We start from the raw sequence: 20,454 nt of genomic DNA on the forward strand, positions 1-20,454 counted from the left end.
AACCAACTGAGCCACCCAGGCACCCGTGTGATCTGACTTCTTCAAGTCACCTGGTATCACCTCTTATCACCACCACCCTCTCCCCCAGATAATTTTGCTTCACTTATTATTGGCTAGAGTCATTTCTGTATTTTGTTGTTTGATGAATGCCACAACTGCATAAAAACTCTGAAAGGTGCTCTTATACCACAGAACTAACTGTGATGCAGGTCAGAGCATATCTTCATGCAATGTACTTCAAACTAGTATATCTTTTACTTAACATCTTACAGAGCAGCACCGTCTAACAGAAGTATAATACGAGCCACAAATGTACTTATAGTTTTCTAGTGGCTATATTACAAAAGAAGTAAAAAGAAACACATGAAATTAATGTTAATATATTTAAAATATTACCACTTCAACATGAATCAATATTTGAAAATTATTGAGATTTTATATATTCTTTAGTTGTGGTTAGTTTTTGCAGCCCAATGTGTATTACATCTCAGTTTGGACTAGTGATATCTCAGGGCTTCAGTAGCTACATGTGTGTGGTTTGTGGTTGCCATCCTGGACAATTCCAACAGCTTGGAATCTACAGTCTAAGTGCTGTTCCTGGTCCAAAGCAGAGGTATAACTTCAGAAGAATTACCTGGTCATAGCACCTAGCTTCAGGACACAGCTAGGCTTCCAAGGAGTGACTGCCAGGTGCTAGAACTTTGTTCCAGTTTGTAATGCAAGCTTCAGTGTGAGAAATGGACTTTGTCCTGCGCTTGGCAGAACACCAATGAGTGGCTTTATCCTTTTTGGAGAATACTTCAAAGCAAGTATCAATCCAGAATTGAGAGCTGAATTTTTTTTTTTAATTTTTTTTTTTTTCTTAATTTATGATAGGCAGACAGTGAGAGAGAGAGGCAGAGACACAGGCAGAGGGAGAAGCAGGCTCCATGCACCGGGAGCCCGACGTGGGATTCGATCCTGGGTCTCCAGGATCGCGCCCTGGGCCAAAGGCAGGCGCTAAACCACTGCGCCACCCAGGGATCCCGAGAGCTGAATTTGGACATGAATGTCAGATCATGTTAGATGCCATGGTAACTTTAAAATAGTAAGGTTTTTTTTTTTTATATTAAGTTTTTATTAACATCACAACCTTGCACTTGTGTCATTTCTGAGTAGCTTTACAAACCTTATTTCCTTTGGGTCTTACCACCATCCACAAAACAAGAACAAACAGAAAGTAAACTCATGCTTACAATAGTTATTTTTGCTTCCATTCCTTCTTTCAGAGGCAGGTGAGCAAGCCAGATTGAACGGAATGTGATGTTCAATGAGTCTGTCCATTTTGTTGCTCTCCTAGGATGCTGCTCTCCTTAGCAGAGCAAAGTTGCCTCACCAACCCTCCATTGGTATATCTTCTTTTTCTCTTCTATTAGGCCTTTGAAGGTATTTTTGTACTTTGGAACAGCAATGCAAATCAAAACCAAGTCTGCAATCTATCGTCCCTTAATCCTCCCTTTGCCTGCTCTGAAGTTTTTCTACTGTTCTCCTTTGTTCCTCTTGTCCTGTGCACCGATTTGTCTGTAGAAAAATTAATATAGTTTTTATACTTTTAACTCCAAAGTAAATTTTTACTTATCCCAATTCTATACCTGCTGCCCAAAGAGAAGTCAAAGAAAGCACAGGATGGTTCCCCTGAGCTCCCCTTCCTGAATAGCTGAAGGAAACAAATCATTCAGAGTAAGCCTTTCAGCCCCTTCAGTGGGGCTGGATTCCTGTCTACACACAAGGTGTCCTGGGGATTGCAGGGGCTCTAGCCTCACCCCTGACTTTTTTTTTTTTTTTTCTTCACCCCTGACTTTAACAGGAGGCCTGCACTTTGCTAAATTAAGCCCAACCAGGCCTATTTGTGAACGGAGAAGCTCCAGCCAAGTGAGAGAGATTCATCCTGCTAAGGAATGTGCTGGTAGGGGGAGAGAATCACTGAGATCATTGATATTTATGTGTATGTTTTCTCACTTGCCAGCTCAGTTGGGCCAGATCAACAGAGGCTGCTGGGACTCCACCAAGATTTTTAGGGTGGCTGAGAAGGGTTTAAGTTACAGAACAGTATGAACACCAAGGCAGTGTGTATATTGGGAGCTCTGATCTCAGAGTCTAAATAAAACAAGCCCAAGACACCTCTCATATTTTCCTCAATATTTTTAAATAGACTTTATCTTTTAGTGCAGTTTTAGGTGCACAGCAAAAATGAGCAGAAGGTACAGAGATTTCTCATGAACTCCCTGCCTCTCCCTTTCCCCTGCAGGCTCCCGCACCATCAAAATCGAAAGTCACTTCTTTTTCTTACTTAAAAAGTAGGCTCCCTGCCTAGCGTGAAGCCCAACATAGGGCTTGAACTCATGACTCTGAGATCAAGACCTGAGCTGAGATCAAGAGTCAGACACTTAACCAATTGAGCCCCCCAGGTGGCCCATTTTCCTTCATCTTTTCTTGGGTTCCCAAACTCAGGGTTGGCCAGAAAGAGCTCTCTCTCTCTCCTTCCTATGCATCTTACTTAATGTTTATTGAACACCCACCATAAGTCAAGTGTCTTCACTTACATCTTTTTCTTTAATTCTCAATATAATTTTTCAATACCTGAAAGGTAGTGCTATTAGCACCTGAAGCAACTAAAACTTGGGTTATATGGTTTTACCTCTGGAATGTAGATAATGAACTATGTGAAACTGTGAAACTGTAAAAAATAGTTGAATATTTGCACTTTGATGTGATTCAACATAAGAGAATGTGAAAGAGTTTGTATTTGAACCCAGGATGGTTTAGTTGTAAAGTCTACACTGTGGTGTCTAAATGGGGTGTCTCTTGATTGGACGGGGGCCCTTAAATGTGAGGTGAAGATTGGGTGGAAGCCTGTGACAGACAGTGAAAGGATTCACTTGAAGCAGAACAAAGGAGATAGAAGTTTATTGAATACACCGCAAGGGAGCGCGGCGGGGGGCAGGCAGGACCGCAGAGGAGAGGCTGTCTGCACGGAGGCAGTGGGTGGGGGCCGTATTTAAAGTCAGAGGGTGAGGAGGTATGGCCACGTATGGAATCTTCCCTTTTTTGGTAACTAACTGGTTGTAAGTAGTCCATTGGTCATATGTTGAAGTGGGTCACCTGATAGGCCTGTTTGTATTCACCCAGGGGGTCCCTGTGGGCCTTTCTACCTTCCATCACTCAAGCCTGTTTACCTAAAAGCCGCTTCTACATACACTGCATTGTACCATACCACTGCCCTGAGTACCACCTCCTTTATTTTCCCTGGCAGCTCTGTAGTTTCAGATTTATAGCCCTCCTCCCTGACCGATTAAAATGAGGGAGCTGAGAGGAAGGGCAACCCAAGTTAGGACATATCTGAGTTGAGTCTCGGAGTGTTTCTTTGGAAAGCTAGAAGTTACAGGATGTGTGCCTGTGCTGCCATTTACACCTCTCACATGTGTGCATTTCCATTCAGCTGATGCTCTCATCTGTTTCGTTTTGTTTTTTAAGATTTCGTTTTTAAGTACCCCCCCCCCCCCAACGTGGGGTCAACTATTGCATGCTCCACTGACTGAGCCAGCCAGGTGCCCTTAGGTCTCCTCTGCTTGTCACACTTTATTATTATAATCATCTGGTTAATTGCCTCTATAGCTGTAAATCCCCTGAGGACTGTGATTATGCCTGCCTTGCTCTTTCCAGTACCTTGCCCATCCAAAGTAAGTCCTCGGTAACTAACTGGATGAAAGTACAAATGAGTAAACAAATCTCATAAGTCAGCTACCCAGTGAGCACCCTTTATGTCCTTTCTGTCTCTCTCTTTCTTGTTTACACACACACACACACACACACACACTGAGCCCTGACTGCATCTGTCCAAATACCCTATCACCTGAGAACCCATCTACTGCCTCAATGCCAATTCAGTCCTTGCTTGTCTAACCAAGGTAAACTGGGCTAGAAAGGAAATGGTATTGTTTTCAGGCCTCTGCTAAGAACTGGTGTGGGTAGGGCTTGAAAGAGTGACCTGAATAGAGAAGTTTTGTTATTAGGATGTGGATCCTTGTATTTTGTATTGTATAAGCTGAAACTTTCCCACTTGGTTTTTTCCATCCCTTTGGGGGATGAGATACTGACTGGCAGAAGAGTGCCATTGTCTTGTAGTCTTCTGGTTACTGAGATTGAAGACACTGCCTTATTGCCTTTCCCTGACAACAAAGGACACTTGTCACATGTTGGGGCAACCTATGTGTCCATTTTGGGGCTTAACCATGCTAGTGGATGACTTTAGAAAGATAGGGACTGAATAGAGTCTTTCCTCTACCCTAGGGTCTAAGCACATTACATTTTGGATTTGAACACTTTCTGACTAGGTGTCTCACATCAACTGAGATGAGCAGTGCAGGCTGTGTAATAATAATTCTTATGGGCAAGAGGGAAAAGCTCTGATTTAAATTAATTGTATAAAAACAAAGTTTTGGGGATGACTAGTCCAAGGTCACACAGTGACCACAGGGAGCCTGCTTCTCCCTCTGCCTATGTCTCTGCCTCTCCCTGTGTGTGTGTCTCATGAATAAATAAATAAAATCTAAAAAAAAAATAAAACTAGGTGAATGGAAAACAACTTCATCTACAAAGAAATCACTTGGAAGCTACTACAATACGTTTCTGGGGATTTGTAGGGACCACTCATTTGTCCCTTGGTCAGGACACAAAGAACCCCTTATGAAAATAATACTTCACCCTGTTTTATAGAGCTATGCCTTTGCCCCACTGGTATCAGAGAGGTCCAGAAAAGACATTTCCTCTATATGCAAAAAATATTTATGAACTATACTTTTTCTAGATGAGATGCAGTTCTCAAAAGAAAAGATTTTAAAATAAAACTCACCTACTTAGAGTTAGTTTTCACTTTGAATAATGCCCACAAGATTTTGAGACTCTTCCTCCTGCTAGCCTATTTCTTCTTGAATTCTTTTAGTTTACAGAATTGATTTAAAGTGAGATCTGGCCATATTTATTTTTGTTCCAAATAAGTGCTATTATATGGGAGGTTGTGCTCCTCTCTGGCTTATAACCTGCTGTCTTGCAAAGATGTGATACCCATTTCTTTCACTCACTGAAAGATGAGTGAAAGATGTGATACCCATTTCTTTCACTCACCAGTTCTCATTTTACTACACTCAGAATTTCCTGAGATCAAGAACTACAATGGGAAGAACTTTGGTTTTAGCGACCTTTAATCTCTAGCACATAGTTTACTTGCTGATTTTTTTTTTACTTGCTGATTTTATCAATGAATGTTTGCTGTCCAGCTTTTTTTTTCTCTTAAGTGCCTGCTCTTACCCCAGCAGCAAGTTATGAGAGATACAAAATAAGGCATAGTCCCTGTCTTCAAGGTGATTGAAGATTAATAAAAACACACACAAACACATGCATGAATATGAAGTTATGAGCAGTGGATCAATTTGTACAGTTAAAATTGAAACCTTGGAGAGGAGTTAGGTAATTGGTTACCACTGGTCACTCTTAGCCCAGTTCTGTGTTGAACTTTGCAGTAAAAACCAGGGTGGAAATCAGGTCAGAAGAATCCTGTGTTTAACATTGCTTGCTGTTAACACCCTGGTCACATGACATTTCTGGAAACAAGACAAGTTGCAACACAGAGAAAGTCTGATTAAACATAGTAAATCTATAAACTCATCATTAGTTTAGTTCTCAAGCTCTAGGTCTTGACATTATAATGAGGGTTTATTGTACTTCCAGTCATTTAATTTTAGCTTCATCAGTGAAACTTTTCCTTTAGTTAGATGAGTGAATACTCCTCTGGGGACATGTAGAAAAAGAGGCCCTCTACCCGCCAGCCCTGCTGCTCCTTTTTTGAGTATAAAATTTTTCTCAGGGGATCCCTGGGTGGCTCAGGGGTTTGGTGCCTGCCTTCAGCTCAGGGCGTGATCCTGGAGTCCCGAGATGGAGATCGAGTCCCACATCAGGCTCCCAGCATGGAGCCTGCTTCTCCCTCTGCCTGTGCCTCTGCCTCTCTCTCTCTCTGTCTTTCATGAATAAATAAATAAAATCTTTTTAAAAAAATTCCTCAGATATCTTGACAAAGAGCTGACAAGACTTGGTGATAAGATAAGCAGATGCAGTTAATTTAGGATCCACTCTGGCTGTACTTAGAATTGAACAATTTACATATGAATATTTGCTAACAAAGAATGGATAAATGTGGTAAACCATGCAGATTTTTCTGCAGAAGGTGGTTACAGAAGGGTTAGACCATAATGCTGTAAATTGGTATGTACTTGCATTTCCAAGTGGTAGATTTTACAAGTACTTTGATCCACTGGAATAACTAATCATAAGATTTAGGATCTAGTTTTGTGGAAATGAAACTATTTTAGCAGTTCAGCATGAGCCTTATAAACTTTATTGTCTGAGTAGACCTAATGCCAAAGCCTGCTGGAGAAGTAATTCTATTTTTCGTCTTTCCTATTTCTTCTTTTCTTTTCTTTCTCTTCCTTTCTGTTTTCTACTTATCTCAGAAGGATAAAGCTCATGTGAAGACTATTCAAATTGGGTGGGTATTTGTGTGCAGGGGTCTGGAGTAGCCTACCTTTGGTGTAGTAATTTTCTTTCCTTTCCATGACAGCATTAGTTTAACATGTGACTGACTGAGAAGTTCACTAAGCCAGTCAGGGAGGGTAAATTCTTGTTTTTATAGTTAATAATAACAAACATTTTCTGAATGCTTACTGCATGCCATGTATTGTGCAATGTATGTCTTGTACATCATTCCGCTTAATCTTAATACCCTAATAAGAGAGGTGCCATTATGCTTCTCCTTTGATAGACAAGGAAATTGAGGCTTTTAGAGAGGGTAGGTGGCTTGCCAAGCCCTCTTCTCAGTTTCAAGGCCTACGCTCTTGACCACTATACTTACTGCCTAATGTAAAACATTCCCTAATTCTATAATTTACCACATTCTACTAAATCAAGCAAAAATTGGCAGTGCTTCCTGGGCTGCTCTCTGGTTGAAATACTGAACCAAATATGGAATGCTGGACTCAATTTTTGTTTTTATCTTAGAGTTTCAATTTCCTTATTTTTCAAATGAGAGACCTGGAATCTTTTGCCACATTAATTCACATAATGACTTCATTTTCTTTTTTCTTTTTTTTTTTTAAGATTTTATTTATTTATTAATGAGAGAGAGAGAGAGAGACAGAGAGCAGCAGAGACACAGGCAGAGGGAGAAGCAGGCTCCATGCAGGGAGCCTGACGTGGAACTGGATCCCGGTTCTCCAGGATCAGGCCCTGGGCTGAAGGCAGGCGCTAAACCGCTGAGCCACCCGGGCTGCCCTTCGTTTTCTTATCTAGGATTTGGAACAGACAGAGCCCACTGATTTTGCATCCTCCATTTCCCATCCTCTTTTTTACTCTTTTAATTCCACTGTAGTTAGCATTCCATTTATTCTTCCTTTATATTTAAATATTTTTCCCAGTGAGGCTGAGATCTCTTGACTGGTACTAGTTAGCCAGTGAACAAAGGTTGTTGAGCAGCTGTGTGCAACACAGAGTTCAAGTGATTCCAGGTATTTAAGGTGTATTATGTACCTTATCACATTGAATCTGTACACAAAACCCCTTGTGGAATAGACATTATTATCTTCATTTAAAAAGAAAGCAACCACAGTATACCTGGGGGAAAACTGGGTTGCACATGATAGAGTCCATAACATAGTATTGATGCAATTTTCCCTGTTTAATCCTATGTATTCAGGGAAGGGGCTAACTCATCTCTGTGTAGCTCAGCTCTAAGCCTTAATAAAGCAAATCCTTGACTAGTATTTTTAGACTCTCAGGTTCCCCTACAAACCTGCTCCTCTTTTTCTGTACCCTCTTTTAGTTAATAGTATGCATTACTCTCAGCATTGTCTGCTCCTCTCTCTCTCTCTCTCTCTCTCTCTCTCCCTCACAAACCAGCAAGCCCCATGGATTTGGAAATGCCTTTTGAGTCTTTCTCCCTATACCTCTTTGGCCTCAGACAGTCCCTGTCTTTTCTGAGCAGTTGCTTCCTGACTCATTCTTCTTTTTTATGTCTACTGTAAACTCCTTCCTCAACGCAGACCGGATCATGGCAATATTTTGCTTAAAGCTCCCTGATGAGTTCTTGTTCTCTACCGACTACTATTCAGGCGTCTTAACATGGCTTTCACAAACTAGTTGAAAACTATTTTCTGTACTGATTTCCCACCCTTCACCATACACCAGGCCGCTCAAGCTGTACTGAATGTTCCATGGAAAACATTTCAACAAATCTCTGTCCATATTTTATTTCTCTTGGAATGGTTTTATTTCCTTTTTTCTGTTTGTCAAGTCATAATTTACTGCTGTTTCATCTCAACAAAAATGGTCTCCTGTACAGATTTGCTGTCAGAATCCCCTATCACATTCAGCAAATGCAATTTATGAAAATCCAATTCAAAGATAAAGGAACCATATTGTTTTAAAAAATGTTCACATGATTTCTTTAAATAATTAAATCCCCAGTTATGTTTAGAATATAATTCTATATTCAGCAATTTGGTTTTCAGAAGCAGACTTATATTAGTAAGAAAAAATTACTTTAATATACACGCTATCCTCTGATGGTTTAGAAAACAAACAGGCTTTGGTGGTGTTCATCATCCAGGGGCAATAATGAATGGCTTGGAAAAACAGATAAGTAGCTCCGGGGAAATCTCGAAACTGTATAGTCCATTTATCCTTGACCGAATTACTGACCCATCTGAATCTCATTTATGTCATGGGTCATGAAGAGAACTGGGATAAGATGAGAAGCTGTGGACTAAGGCAAAACCAAAGGAACCTGGTTCCATGATAGAGGGTCTGTGACAGTTAATAATGATCAATGCCGGGATCCCTGGGTGGCGCAGCGGTTTAGCGCTTGCCTTTGGCCCAGGGCGTGATCCTGGAGACCCGGGATCGAATCCCACGTCGGGCTCCCGGTGCATGGAGCCTGCTTCTCCCTCTGCCTGTGTCTCTGCCTCTCTCTCTCTCTCTCTCACTGTGTGCCTATCATAAATTAAAAAAAAAAAAAAAAAAAAATAATGATCAATGCCTCTGTGCTTTTCAGAACATCGAGCTGAAGGTTGAAGTAGAGAGCCTGAAACGGGAACTCCAGGACAAGAAACAGCATCTAGATAAAACGTGGTGAGTTGCTGTTTGAACCGGTTGAGCTCTTGGTTCTTTTCAGAGTCTGGTTTATTAATCTCAGAGCTTTAGAATTGGGACCGAATTCCTTCACCCTAACTCTGGCATGTGGATGAAATGGCCAGTTGAAGAAGTAAAACAATGTGCTTTCCTTTCCTTTGGCTCTCGCTGTTACTAAATCCGACAGGCCTTGAGGTAGATTGGAAATTCACTGGGCCTAAGATTATAAACTCCCTATTCAACAATCTGCTAATAACATCAATGGCTGACAAAGATTTAGGGGGAAATGGGCACTCTCATACACTGTAGATGAGAGTTTGAATTATGGCCACATTTTTGGTTTGTGGCACTACCTACCAAAGTGAAAGATGCACATTTCCTTTGACCAAATAATCTCTAGAAGGAATCTGTCCTTTAGAAATAAGAGTGTAAGTGGGGCACCTGGGTGGCTGAGTGGTTAAGCCTCTGCCTTTGGCTCATGTCATGATCCCAGGGTTCTGGGATCCAGTCCCACATCAGGCTCCCCGCAGGGAACCTGCTTCTCCTTCTGCCTATATCTCTGCCTCTTTCTGTGTGTCTCTCATGATTAAATTAAAAAAAAAAACACGAATATGAAAGAATAAATACAGAAGGGTGTTTACTACCTCATTGTTTATAATGGCGAAAAAACTAGAAATAGCTATCCAATAAACCTAACCAAAGATGTAAAGGATCTATACCCTCAAAACTATAGAACACTTCTGAAAGAAATTGAGGAAGACACAAAGAGATGGAAAAATATTCCATGCTCATGGATTGGCAGAATTAATATTGTGAAAATGTCAATGTTACCCAGGGCAATATACACGTTTAATGCAATCCCTATCAAAATACCATGGACTTTCTTCAGAGAGTTAGAACAAATTATTTTAAGATTTGTGTGGAATCAGAAAAGACCCCGAATAGCCAGGGGAATTTTAAAAAAGAAAACCATATCTGGGGGCATCACAATGCCAGATTTCAGGTTGTACTACAAAGCTGTGGTCATCAAGACAGTGTGGTACTGGCACAAAAACAGACACATAGATCAGTGGAACAGAATAGAGAATCCAGAAGTGGACCCTGAACTTTATGGGCAACTAATATTCGATAAAGGAGGAAAGACTATCCATTGGAAGAAAGACAGTCTCTTCAATAAATGGTGCTGGGAAAATTGGACATCCACATGCAGAAGAATGAAACTAGACCACTCTCTTTCACCATACACAAAGATAAACTCAAAATGGATGAAAGATCTAAATGTGAGACAAGATTCCATCAAAATCCTAGAGAAGAACACAGGCAACACCCTTTTTGAACTCGGCCATAGTAACTTCTTGCAAGATACATCCACGAAGGCAAAAGAAACAAAAGCAAAAATGAACTATTGGGACTTCATCAAGATAAGAAGCTTTTGCACAGCAAAGGATACAGTCAACAAAACTCAAAGACAACCTACAGAATGGGAGAATATATTTGCAAATGACATATCAGATAAAGGGCTAGTTTCCAAGATCTATAAAGAACTTATTAAACTCAACACCAAAGAAACAAACAATCCAATCATGAAATGGGCAAAAGACATGAACAGAAATCTCACAGAGGAAGACATAGACATGGCCAACATGCATATGAGAAGATGCTCTGCATCACTTGCCATCAGGGAAATACAAATCAAAACTACAATGAGATACCACCTCACACCAGTGAGAATGGGGAAAATTAACAAGGCAGGAAACAACAAATGTTGGAGAGGATGCGGAGAAAAGGGAACCCTCTTACACTGTTGTTGGGAATGTGAACTGGTGCAGCCACTCTGGAAAACTGTGTGGAGGTTCCTCAAACAGTTAAAAATATACCTGCCCTACGACCCAGCAATTGCACTGTTGGGGATTTACCCCAAAGATACAAATGCAATGAAACGCCGGGACACCTGCACCCCGATGTTTCTAGCAGCAATGGCCACGATAGCCAAACTGTGGAAGGAGCCTCGGTGTCCAACGAAAGATGAATGGATAAAGAAGATGTGGTTTATGTATACAATGGAATATTACTCAGCTATTAGAAATGACAAATACCCACCATTTGCTTCAACGTGGATGGAACTGGAGGGTATTATGCTGAGTGAAGTAAGTCAGTCGGACAAGGACAAACATTATATGTTCTCATTCATTTGGGGAATATAAATAATAGTAAAAGGGAATATAAGGGAAGGGAGAAGAAACGTGTGGGAAATATCAGAAAGGGAGACAGAACGTAAAGACTGCTAACTCTGGGAAACGAACTAGGGGTGGTAGAAGGGGAGGAGGGCGGGGGGTGGGAGTGAATGGGTGACGGGCACTGGGTGTTATTCTGTATGTTAGTAAATTGAACACCAATTAAAAAAAAAAAAGAAATAGCTATCCATCAACAGGGCAATGGTTGAAAACATTTGATGTAACCATATTGTGGAATATTATGCATTTACAAGAATGAGTTAGCTCTATATTATTATTTTTCTGTGAAGTCCCTGATAGACTGGGCAAAGGGGAAATGTGCAAGGTGGTATTTATGATATAAGTCCCTTTGTGTAAAGACAAACAGTCCCTTCTGTGTCTATATGTTTGCTTGATTATGCATAGACAAAAACTGGAGGGTTATATGCCAAACTCTTTAACATTACTTGTATCACAAAAGTGAGATTAGGGTTTTTGGTGGGCAGAAGACTTGTTTCTGTTTTTCTTTATATATGTTTGTAGTGTTAAAATAGTACTTTTTAAAAAGAAGGTTTTATTTATTTATTCATGAGAGACACAGAGAGAAAGAGAGAGAGGCAGAGACATAGGCAGAGGGAGAAGCAGGCTCCCTGCGGGGAGCCCCATGCGGAACTCGATCCTGGGACTCCAGGATCACACTCTGAGCCTAAGGCAGATGCTCAACCACTGAGTCACCCTGCCATCCCAAATAGTTATTTTTTTAATTTATAGTTTCTATAATTAAAAACCCCTTACTTTTCAATGACAAATATTGATAAAGTAGCTATTAAAAATACTTTTTAGATTTTATCCCGGTATCAGTATACATTCAATCTGATCTGGCTTTCTTTCTGTCTCTACAGTATTTCTTGATATTTAGAATGACAGTCCAGCAAGATCAGAATACTTAAAACCAGACACATGATGCTGGTATTACTAAGGACTTACTAAGTCATTAAATGAGCTAATAGACTTTAGGAAAACTTAGATTGAGAAATAAATTTTGAGATTCGTGTGATGCTTTTAAAAAATGTTTTATGTCAGTTCAACTTTTAACTAGGTGGCATTATACCATTTTTAGAAATGAGAAAACTAAGGTCCGATAAAGTCTTCTCAAATAAGTGTCAGAGACCACATCTTTTGGCATCAAGTTCAAGGCCCTTTTACAACAGCTGTAGCCCATTAAATCAGGCATTCCTTGCCAAGTTACTTAGAAAATGTATAACTTCCATTCTCAAGATATTGTAGTTAACTTTTGTCTGTTGCATTTGTCAAGGAATATGAAGTCAAAGTCAAAGTTGATGATTCCTGAGGTCTGTGTATTTACAAGTCTTGGGTTATTTTCTTGAGTTGTGTCCCTTGTAAAACCAAGATCCTCTGCCTATCCTCCCAATCTGTATAATGACATGGGAACTCAAGATAAATATAGCCTCTGAGATGGTGCTGAGTAGTGTTCATTATCAACCAAAGAATCCATAATCTTTGGGAAAGCCTCCTTTGGTCTTTATAGGCACAACCGTATGGGTCAAATATTAAAGTACCTGGGCTTGGATAGAGCAGTTTTGATTTGTTATGAACCTATGAATGCTTAATACTGTTCTCTGCCTTGAGAACAAGAAGATAGTCCATGGTTGTCAACAAATGGCTTAAAACAGGAATAAAACCAAACCGGAATTAAGATCATTCAGCACCTGATATTGCCTCCGAATTGTTAATCCTCAGACATCCAAGGGCAGCTGTTGTTAGCTATAAATAAGCTGGTGATACCTTACCCGCTTCATGTTAGTGCCTGGACATTCATTCCTAAGGACATCAGAGAAGCAAAGCTGGGCCAGAACCATGAGCTTCATAGATTAAATGTCTGTTCTCTGCATAGGAACATGGGAAAACTGGATAGCTCAGATTCAGAACAGCCTATGGGTTATTAGCTCTAAAAGAGGAGAACATTTCTGTGGCTGTCCAAATGGATATTCTGTCTCAGCACCCTAAATGGAACACTTTAAATTCAAATAGCAAGAAAGGCAGGGAATTAACAAAGTGCTCTGGGAGAACAGTCTAAATGGAAGAAACCAGAGATAGATGAACATGGATGTTGAATTCTGAACTGTTTGATGACTGTCCACCTCCCAAATGAAAGATTCTCCTCTTAGAACATGAGAGACTCCTAACTCTGGGAAACGAACTAGGGAAGGTAGAAAGGGAAGTGCCCGGGGGGTGGCGTGACTGGGTGACGGGCACTGAGGAGGGCACTTGATGGGATGAGCACTGGGTGTTATTCTATATGTTGGCAAATTGAACACCAATAAAAAATAAATTAAAAAAAATAAAGATTCTCCTCTTGAAGCAATAGCAAAAATGAAGCCTCTAGGAAGTCAGGTATATTCTGATTGACAAGCAACAAAAAAATTAGAGTTCCTGAAAAATTATCTGAGAAGTTTGGAAAGAACAGTTCTACAAATAATTGCACAGGGGAAAATGCTTCATTTTTCTTCTCATCAGTGTGACTCTGAATTATTGAAACTACCTTACTGGGTCCTTTTGCTATATGACTAGCTCTGACTGGCAAATGCTTTGTGGTTTTAGGGCTGATGTGGAGAATCTCAACAGCCATAATGAAGCTGAGCTCCGGCGTCAGTTTGAAGAGAGACAGCAGGAGACGGAGCATGTTTACGAGCTCCTGGAGAATAAGATCCAGCTTCTGCAGGAGGTGAGTAGGACTTCCAGAGATCCATGGCTACAGGTCCCCTTTCATCTATTTCCCTACTGCTCTGCCTCCTGACATTCACCTTTTCTCTCTCTACTTTCCTTCCCAAACTCAAGTGTCCACAGCCTTGGGCTCCTAACCTAGGTGGGACTTTGCAGCCTCTCTGTTTTTGTTCTTTTTTTGCAGGAATCCAGGCTAGCAAAGAATGAGGCTGCACGGATGGCAGCTCTGGTGGAAGCTGAGAAAGAATGTAACCTGGAGCTATCAGAGAAACTGAAGGGAGTTGCCAATGACAGGGAAGAGGTACCAATGGACCAGGTCAATCCTGACCAATACACTGAGGCCCTGGCCCAGCGGGACAAGTAGGTGCCTCTAGTGCTCTATTCATCATTTGTCTTTTGCCTGTTCTCTAAGCTTCCAGACTAAAAAGCAAGGTGCCATTGAAAGTTCCCTGCAGAAGTTGAAATCTGAGCTTGGTTTTGAAGAGTGAATAGGAGTTCAAAGAAATAGTGTAGGATATGGGTGGGAAAGGGAAAATTTCTGTGCAGATGGAGAAACTGCAAGGGAGACAGATGCAAGGGCTTATTTCAAGACCAGCAAATAGTTGTATGGAACTACAGCAGTAAATAGTTGTATGCAAATAGGTCTGGGAAGGGCTAGTGAGAGGCAAGCTGCAGTGGGAATAAGGTCTGATTGTGCTGGCTCTGTAAGCCAAAAGGAACTTGAATTTTTTTCTAAAGGTAATTGGGCAATTGAGATCACCCCTGTCTAGGTTAATGCAGCAACTCCCTAATTATTTCTTTACTTCCAGTCCTGTCACTCTCTATTTTATTGCAATCTAACAATTTAGAGAAGTTTTGAAATGGAAAATTCAATAATATCAGCCTACATAATTTAGCGTCTTAGATACATGGTACTATGGTGGCATAAAAAGCCTTTAGTGGTTTTTAACTGAATAGGCAAAAAACACACAATATACCCACAATGAGTAATCTGGTCTTTTTGAGACACAAATCTGCTAATGACATAGCAGAGTCATTTAAAATGCTCTCCAGGGGCACCTGGGTGGCTCAGTTGGTTAAGTGTCCAACTGTTGGTTTTGGCCCAGGTCATGATCTCATGGATCATGAGAATGAGCCCCATGTCAGGCTTTGCACTCAGTGGGAAGTCCACCTGAAGATTCTATCCCTCAGCTCCTCCCCCCATGCACACACACTATCTCTCAAATAAATAAATAAATAAATCTTTAAAAATTAAAAATAAAAGAAAATGCCCTCCAACACCTTCAGGAGGTAAAATCCATTCTCCTTAGCATAGCCATCAAAACCTTTTATGATCTGACTCCTGATTTCTCCCAGGCTCGTCCCCACCATGATCCCTTCACACTTCACTGATGCAGGATTAATAATAATAATGATGACTAAAGTTTGTTGCACTCTTACTATACAGCTGAGTACTAGAATGTTAATTCTCCTAATAACTCCAGAGGTAGGGATTATTATACTTTATAATCGAAGCAACTGGCATTTAGAGAGTTGTGTAACATGGCCACAGGCATTGCAGGAATCTAAACCCTAAATCCACACATTGCCTCCAGAAGCAAATGATGTTATGTCAGGTCTCCTGGATTTTGCTCATACTCTTCCTTCTGTGGGAAACATCTGCTCTTTTTCCATCCTTATGAACTCCTGCTCATTCTTCAAAACTTACTTAGGCATTAGTTGTCACTTCTGTGAGTGCTTTTGTGACAACAGAATTAATCTTTATGTCATTGCCTTGTTTTATATACACAGCTGTTATTGTACAGTTCTCAGTGTGGCATTGTATTTGCTTTCAGATCTTCCCTCCTAGACTCCCTGAGACTCTTGTCCATATCCCAATAAACACTTGTTAAACAAACAAAAGAAAACATATGTGCATGTGACCAATAAGTTAGGGAGTTTGTATCACATGGCCTTACCAACTTTGTAAAGTAGAAGAATAGATTATCTATAGAGACTCAGGGTCAAAGGGAAAAGTAAGGTTGGAGGCTTGGAAAAAAGAAATGTTCTAGCACAGATACCATGAGGAATTTGATAAGGGATCCACATTCATCATCATAATTACTTTTTTTTTGAGAGAGAGAGAACATGACGGGGTGGGGGGGGGAGGAGGGGCGGATAAAAGGAGGAGGGAGAGGGAGAGAGAGAATCCTAAGCAGGCTCCACACCCAGCCTAGACCCTGACATAGGGCTCGATTTCACCCCTGAGATCATGACCTGGGCCAAAATCAAGAGTTGGACACTTAACTGACTGAGCCACCCAGGTGCCCCTCACCATCCTAATCACTATTACAGCTTGCATTTGCATGATACTTTTTAATTTTTTTAAGAGATTTTATTTATTTATTCATGAGAGACACACACAGAGAGAGGCAGATATATAGGCAGGAGAAGAAGCAGGCTCCCTGTGGGAAGCCTGATGTGGGACTCCATCCCAGGACCCTAGGATCACGACCTGAGCCGAAGGCAGATGCTCAAACAGTGAGTCACCCAGGTGCCCCGTCTTTTAAATTTTTAAAGTTCTTTCTCATCCACATATCTTAGCTGATTCTCATAGCCTCAATTAGTTTATAATTTATAACTAATGTATAATTAATTTAAATTTATAGTTTATTTAAACTTTATAAATTAATTTATAACTTATCTATGTGCTTCCTATTTGACTTTCTGGTACTCCTCACCTTTCTACCAACTATTTTCCTCCCAAAGTACTATCATTGTCTTACATGCCTACACAGGAATAATGACAATTGGAAACATTTCATTTAGTACCAGCATGTTTTCCAAGGACATATATCTCTGGTACTCTAAGAGAAACAGCAAGATGTACCTTGCATATAACAGATGAGGAATAGCTATTGATTTGAACCTGTGGTTTGTATACTTCAACATGGCATGCAGTCTGATAACCTAAATCCTAGTCTGAATTTCTAGCCTCTTCTCTCACCATCACCTTTCTTGCCAGCCTTTGTTCCAATGACTCTTCCCCCAAAATATCTTGTATCTTTATGCTTCATTCCTTTGTTCAGGATCCTCCCTGTATACCTGGAAAACAGTCCAGTTTTCCAAATCTCTTCTCCTAAACTTCCCCCAGACTGCTCCAGGCTCAATGACTCCTCCCTTTATCTTTCTTCCTATAGTTCCATGGCAGCACTCAGTGTAGTATTATACAGGAGATAACCTTGTCATGGTAGACTCCTTACAGTCTCTTCCTGTTTTTCCTGTTATATATATTTTTTGTAGCTCTGTCTCCCCACTCCACAAATACACCAAAACAATTTAAGTTTCTACAGAGCCAAGGGGTGCCTGGGTGTATCATCGGTTGAGTGTCCAATTCTTGATCTCAGGTTATGCTCTCAGGGCTGTGGGATTGAGCCTCACATCAGGCTCTGTGCTCAGCTGGGAGTCTGCTTGAGACTCTCTCTCCCTCTTTATCTACCCCTCCCTCCCACTCTCTCTAAAATAATAAATAAATCTTATAAGAAAAAGTTTCTACAGAGCAGAGATTGCGTGTTTTCCAATTTTATATTACCAGGTATTTAGTAGGGTGTGTTGAGTTTACATCATGGTTATCCAGAAATTATTTTTTGAGTGGAACAATAGCAACCAGAAACAAAGCTTCTGAGTCCATATTCCAAGAGTTACATATGTACGGTCTATAGATCCATGAGTCAGCTTCAGGAGGTCCTTGAACCTGGTGAAAATGTAAGCAGAAAGTAATTTGTGTACATAGTGGGGGCTAGGGCAGAGAATACATGGGTCTCTAAAATAAGTATCAGAGTTCAGTGAATCAAAAAGGTAAAAGCCAACTGGACTGCATCATGCTGTCTTTGGAGTGGGCTGAAAAATAAAGGCAATAATAGTATCATGACCGTAAATATTGTTCTTACTTTTTCTTTGCTCCAGAAGAATTGAAGAACTTCATCAAAGCCTGGCTTCCCAGGAGAAGCTTGTAGAACAGCTGTCTCAAGAGAAACAACAACTGCTCCATCTGTTGGAGGAACCAATGAGCATGGAAATACAGGTGAGGTGTGGGCAGTGCTTCCTGAACTGGTTGCCTCTGTGTTGGCTATCTATTGCTGTATAACAAGTTACTACAAATTTGGTGGCTTAAAACAATATACATCCATCATCCCACAGTGTATCAGGAGTTCAGGCATGGCTTAGCTGAGTTCTCTTCAGATTGCCTCAGAAGTCTGAAACCAAGGTGTTAGGCTGCTTTCTCATCTGGAGTTTCACTCAGGGAAGGCTGCTGGAAGAATTTATTTCTGGGTGGCTGTAGAAGTTGTGGCAGCTTGCTTCTTCATAGCCAGCAGTGGAGAGAAAGAGGGGGTCTGTTGCTTCTCTACCTCTACATACTCTTTTAAGAGGCTTATAACCCTTTTGGCTAACTGAAGATCAACTGAATGGGGACCTTAACTGTATGTGCAATATCCATTCACTTTTGCCATGTAACTACCATACATATCATCTTTGCTGTGCTCTGTCCCTTAGAAACAAGTTGCAGGTCTTGCCCACACTCAAGAGGTAGGAATTACACAAACATGTGGGGGCTACCAGGGGGTGAGAATCACTGGGGCCATTTGAATTTTGCCCACCACCCTGAGTGATTAAAACTATATAGAATGTTTAATGTGGGTTTTTTCCTCAGTCAATTTTGCTTTTATTTTTTTATCATTTTAATTCCAATATCATTAACAAAGAGTGTTATATTAGTTTCAGGTGTGCCTAATGTAGTTTTAATATTGAAGAACTCTTACTGTGGTAAAAATAATTATATTACCTATATTGTTGCCCTTGGAAGTTTACCTCAGAGGAAACTCTCCTCTTCTGTTCAACTTTTAATTTTCTAAAAAGATATTTCCTAAAAGAACCCTAGAATATATCTGTGCCGAAGCAGCATCAACAATTATTGGATACTCTTATAGGTCTTAGACCAGTGATAAAGCAGACTGTGACATTTAATTTATTGATTCACATATGTAGAGATTGGAGTCAGTATAAAAGGAACAGTGAGAAGAATTGGTTTGAAGCAGTGCTTTCCAATCTTTCCTGTTCCATGGCACAAATAGAAACTGATTATATTTGTAAGGTACAGTGGCAAATGGATGGAGCTTCTTTCTTGGAGGTGGTCAGCTTGGGTACTTGGGCCACAATGAGGCAGAAGAAATCACTATTTTGGCTGTACTTGTAAACTTCTTGGACCGTGGCTCTATTTTGGTTAGAAAGCTCTGATTAACCAATTCAGGAAATGATGTGTATACATGTACTTTGGCAGAAAGGAGAGGAAAAATAAAGTTCCTAGACTTTTTACAAGATAAATACTGAAATATATGAAAAGTTTCTGAAGAACTTTTTAAAATTCAAGTATAATCTAATCACCATACAGTGTTATCTTAGTTTCAGTAGTACAAAATGATAATTCAATAATTCTATACATTTTTCAGTGCTTGAGATAAGTGCACTTCTATTCTCCTTTATCTGTTTCACCCATACTCCCACCCACCTCCCCTATGGCAAGTTTGTTCTATGTATTTAAGTATGATTTTTAGTTTGTCTCTTTTTAGAAAGACTGTTTTATAGGCAAAGACTAAACTCAAAGTTAGCAATTTCTGTTATTGCTGTCCACAACACAGTGTCAGTGGTATAGGGCAAACTCATAATGAGAATTATATCTCACTTTAATCTCCTAGACAAAAAGAAATATTGAAGCACTTTCTATAACATCTTGGGAACATTTAGTTACACTGAAATGGTTCAGATTATTATAAAACCTAGAAATTGATTCATAGAATTTCTTAAATATATGTTCTAAGTACAATTTAAAAATATTTATCAATAAATATTCAACAACTTTTTAATAGTAATACTTCAGCACATATTGTAGCATTTTCTCTGTACCAGGAGCTGCTCTATCCAACTTATATATTAACTCAAATTAATTTAACCCTCAAAACAACCCTATGAAGTATACTAACATATAAGACATAACAAGAATAATTTATAATAAAATAATGTTAATTTTAATATATAAATTCATGAGCACAATTATATTAGAAGACATAAAGAAATAGGTGCTCATATCTGTATGTCAAATCAAGTGAATGTCATAGCTTCAAATGTAGCCTGATATAGTCATGTTATATTGGCAATTCAAAAATGGCAAGAGGAATGAATAAATGAGAATGACAATGCCAAGGTGAAAAACTTGATAAATTTCCCCCCCCAAAAAAAACAAAAA

The 20,454-nt window shown here is 40.0% G+C and overlaps 1 protein-coding gene across 17 annotated transcripts in view; it reads left to right on the forward strand.

Annotated features, from left to right (window-relative positions):
• The window catches only part of PDE4DIPP2 (phosphodiesterase 4D interacting protein), a 224,251-nt gene that overhangs the window by 102,582 nt on the left and 101,215 nt on the right, over positions 1-20,454 (forward strand). For 15 of the 17 annotated variants that reach the window (XR_005372682.1, XM_038561938.1, XM_038561936.1 and 12 more), the window contains 4 exons: positions 9,140-9,216; positions 14,052-14,175; positions 14,359-14,534; positions 18,120-18,237. Coding sequence is in view for 16 of the 17 variants with exons in the window: in XM_038561938.1 (XP_038417866.1) it covers positions 9,140-9,216; positions 14,052-14,175; positions 14,359-14,534; positions 18,120-18,237 (495 nt within the window). In the remaining variant the exon portion in view is untranslated. Of the gene's footprint in view, positions 1-9,139; positions 9,217-14,051; positions 14,176-14,358; positions 14,539-18,119; positions 18,238-20,454 lie in introns of those variants that run through there. The other 2 variants (XM_038561937.1, XM_038561951.1) reach the window with 2 other exon arrangements.

This window comes from Canis lupus, chromosome 17, assembly GCF_011100685.1.
Source record: "Canis lupus familiaris isolate Mischka breed German Shepherd chromosome 17, alternate assembly UU_Cfam_GSD_1.0, whole genome shotgun sequence".
Lineage (NCBI taxonomy): Eukaryota > Metazoa > Chordata > Mammalia > Carnivora > Canidae > Canis > Canis lupus.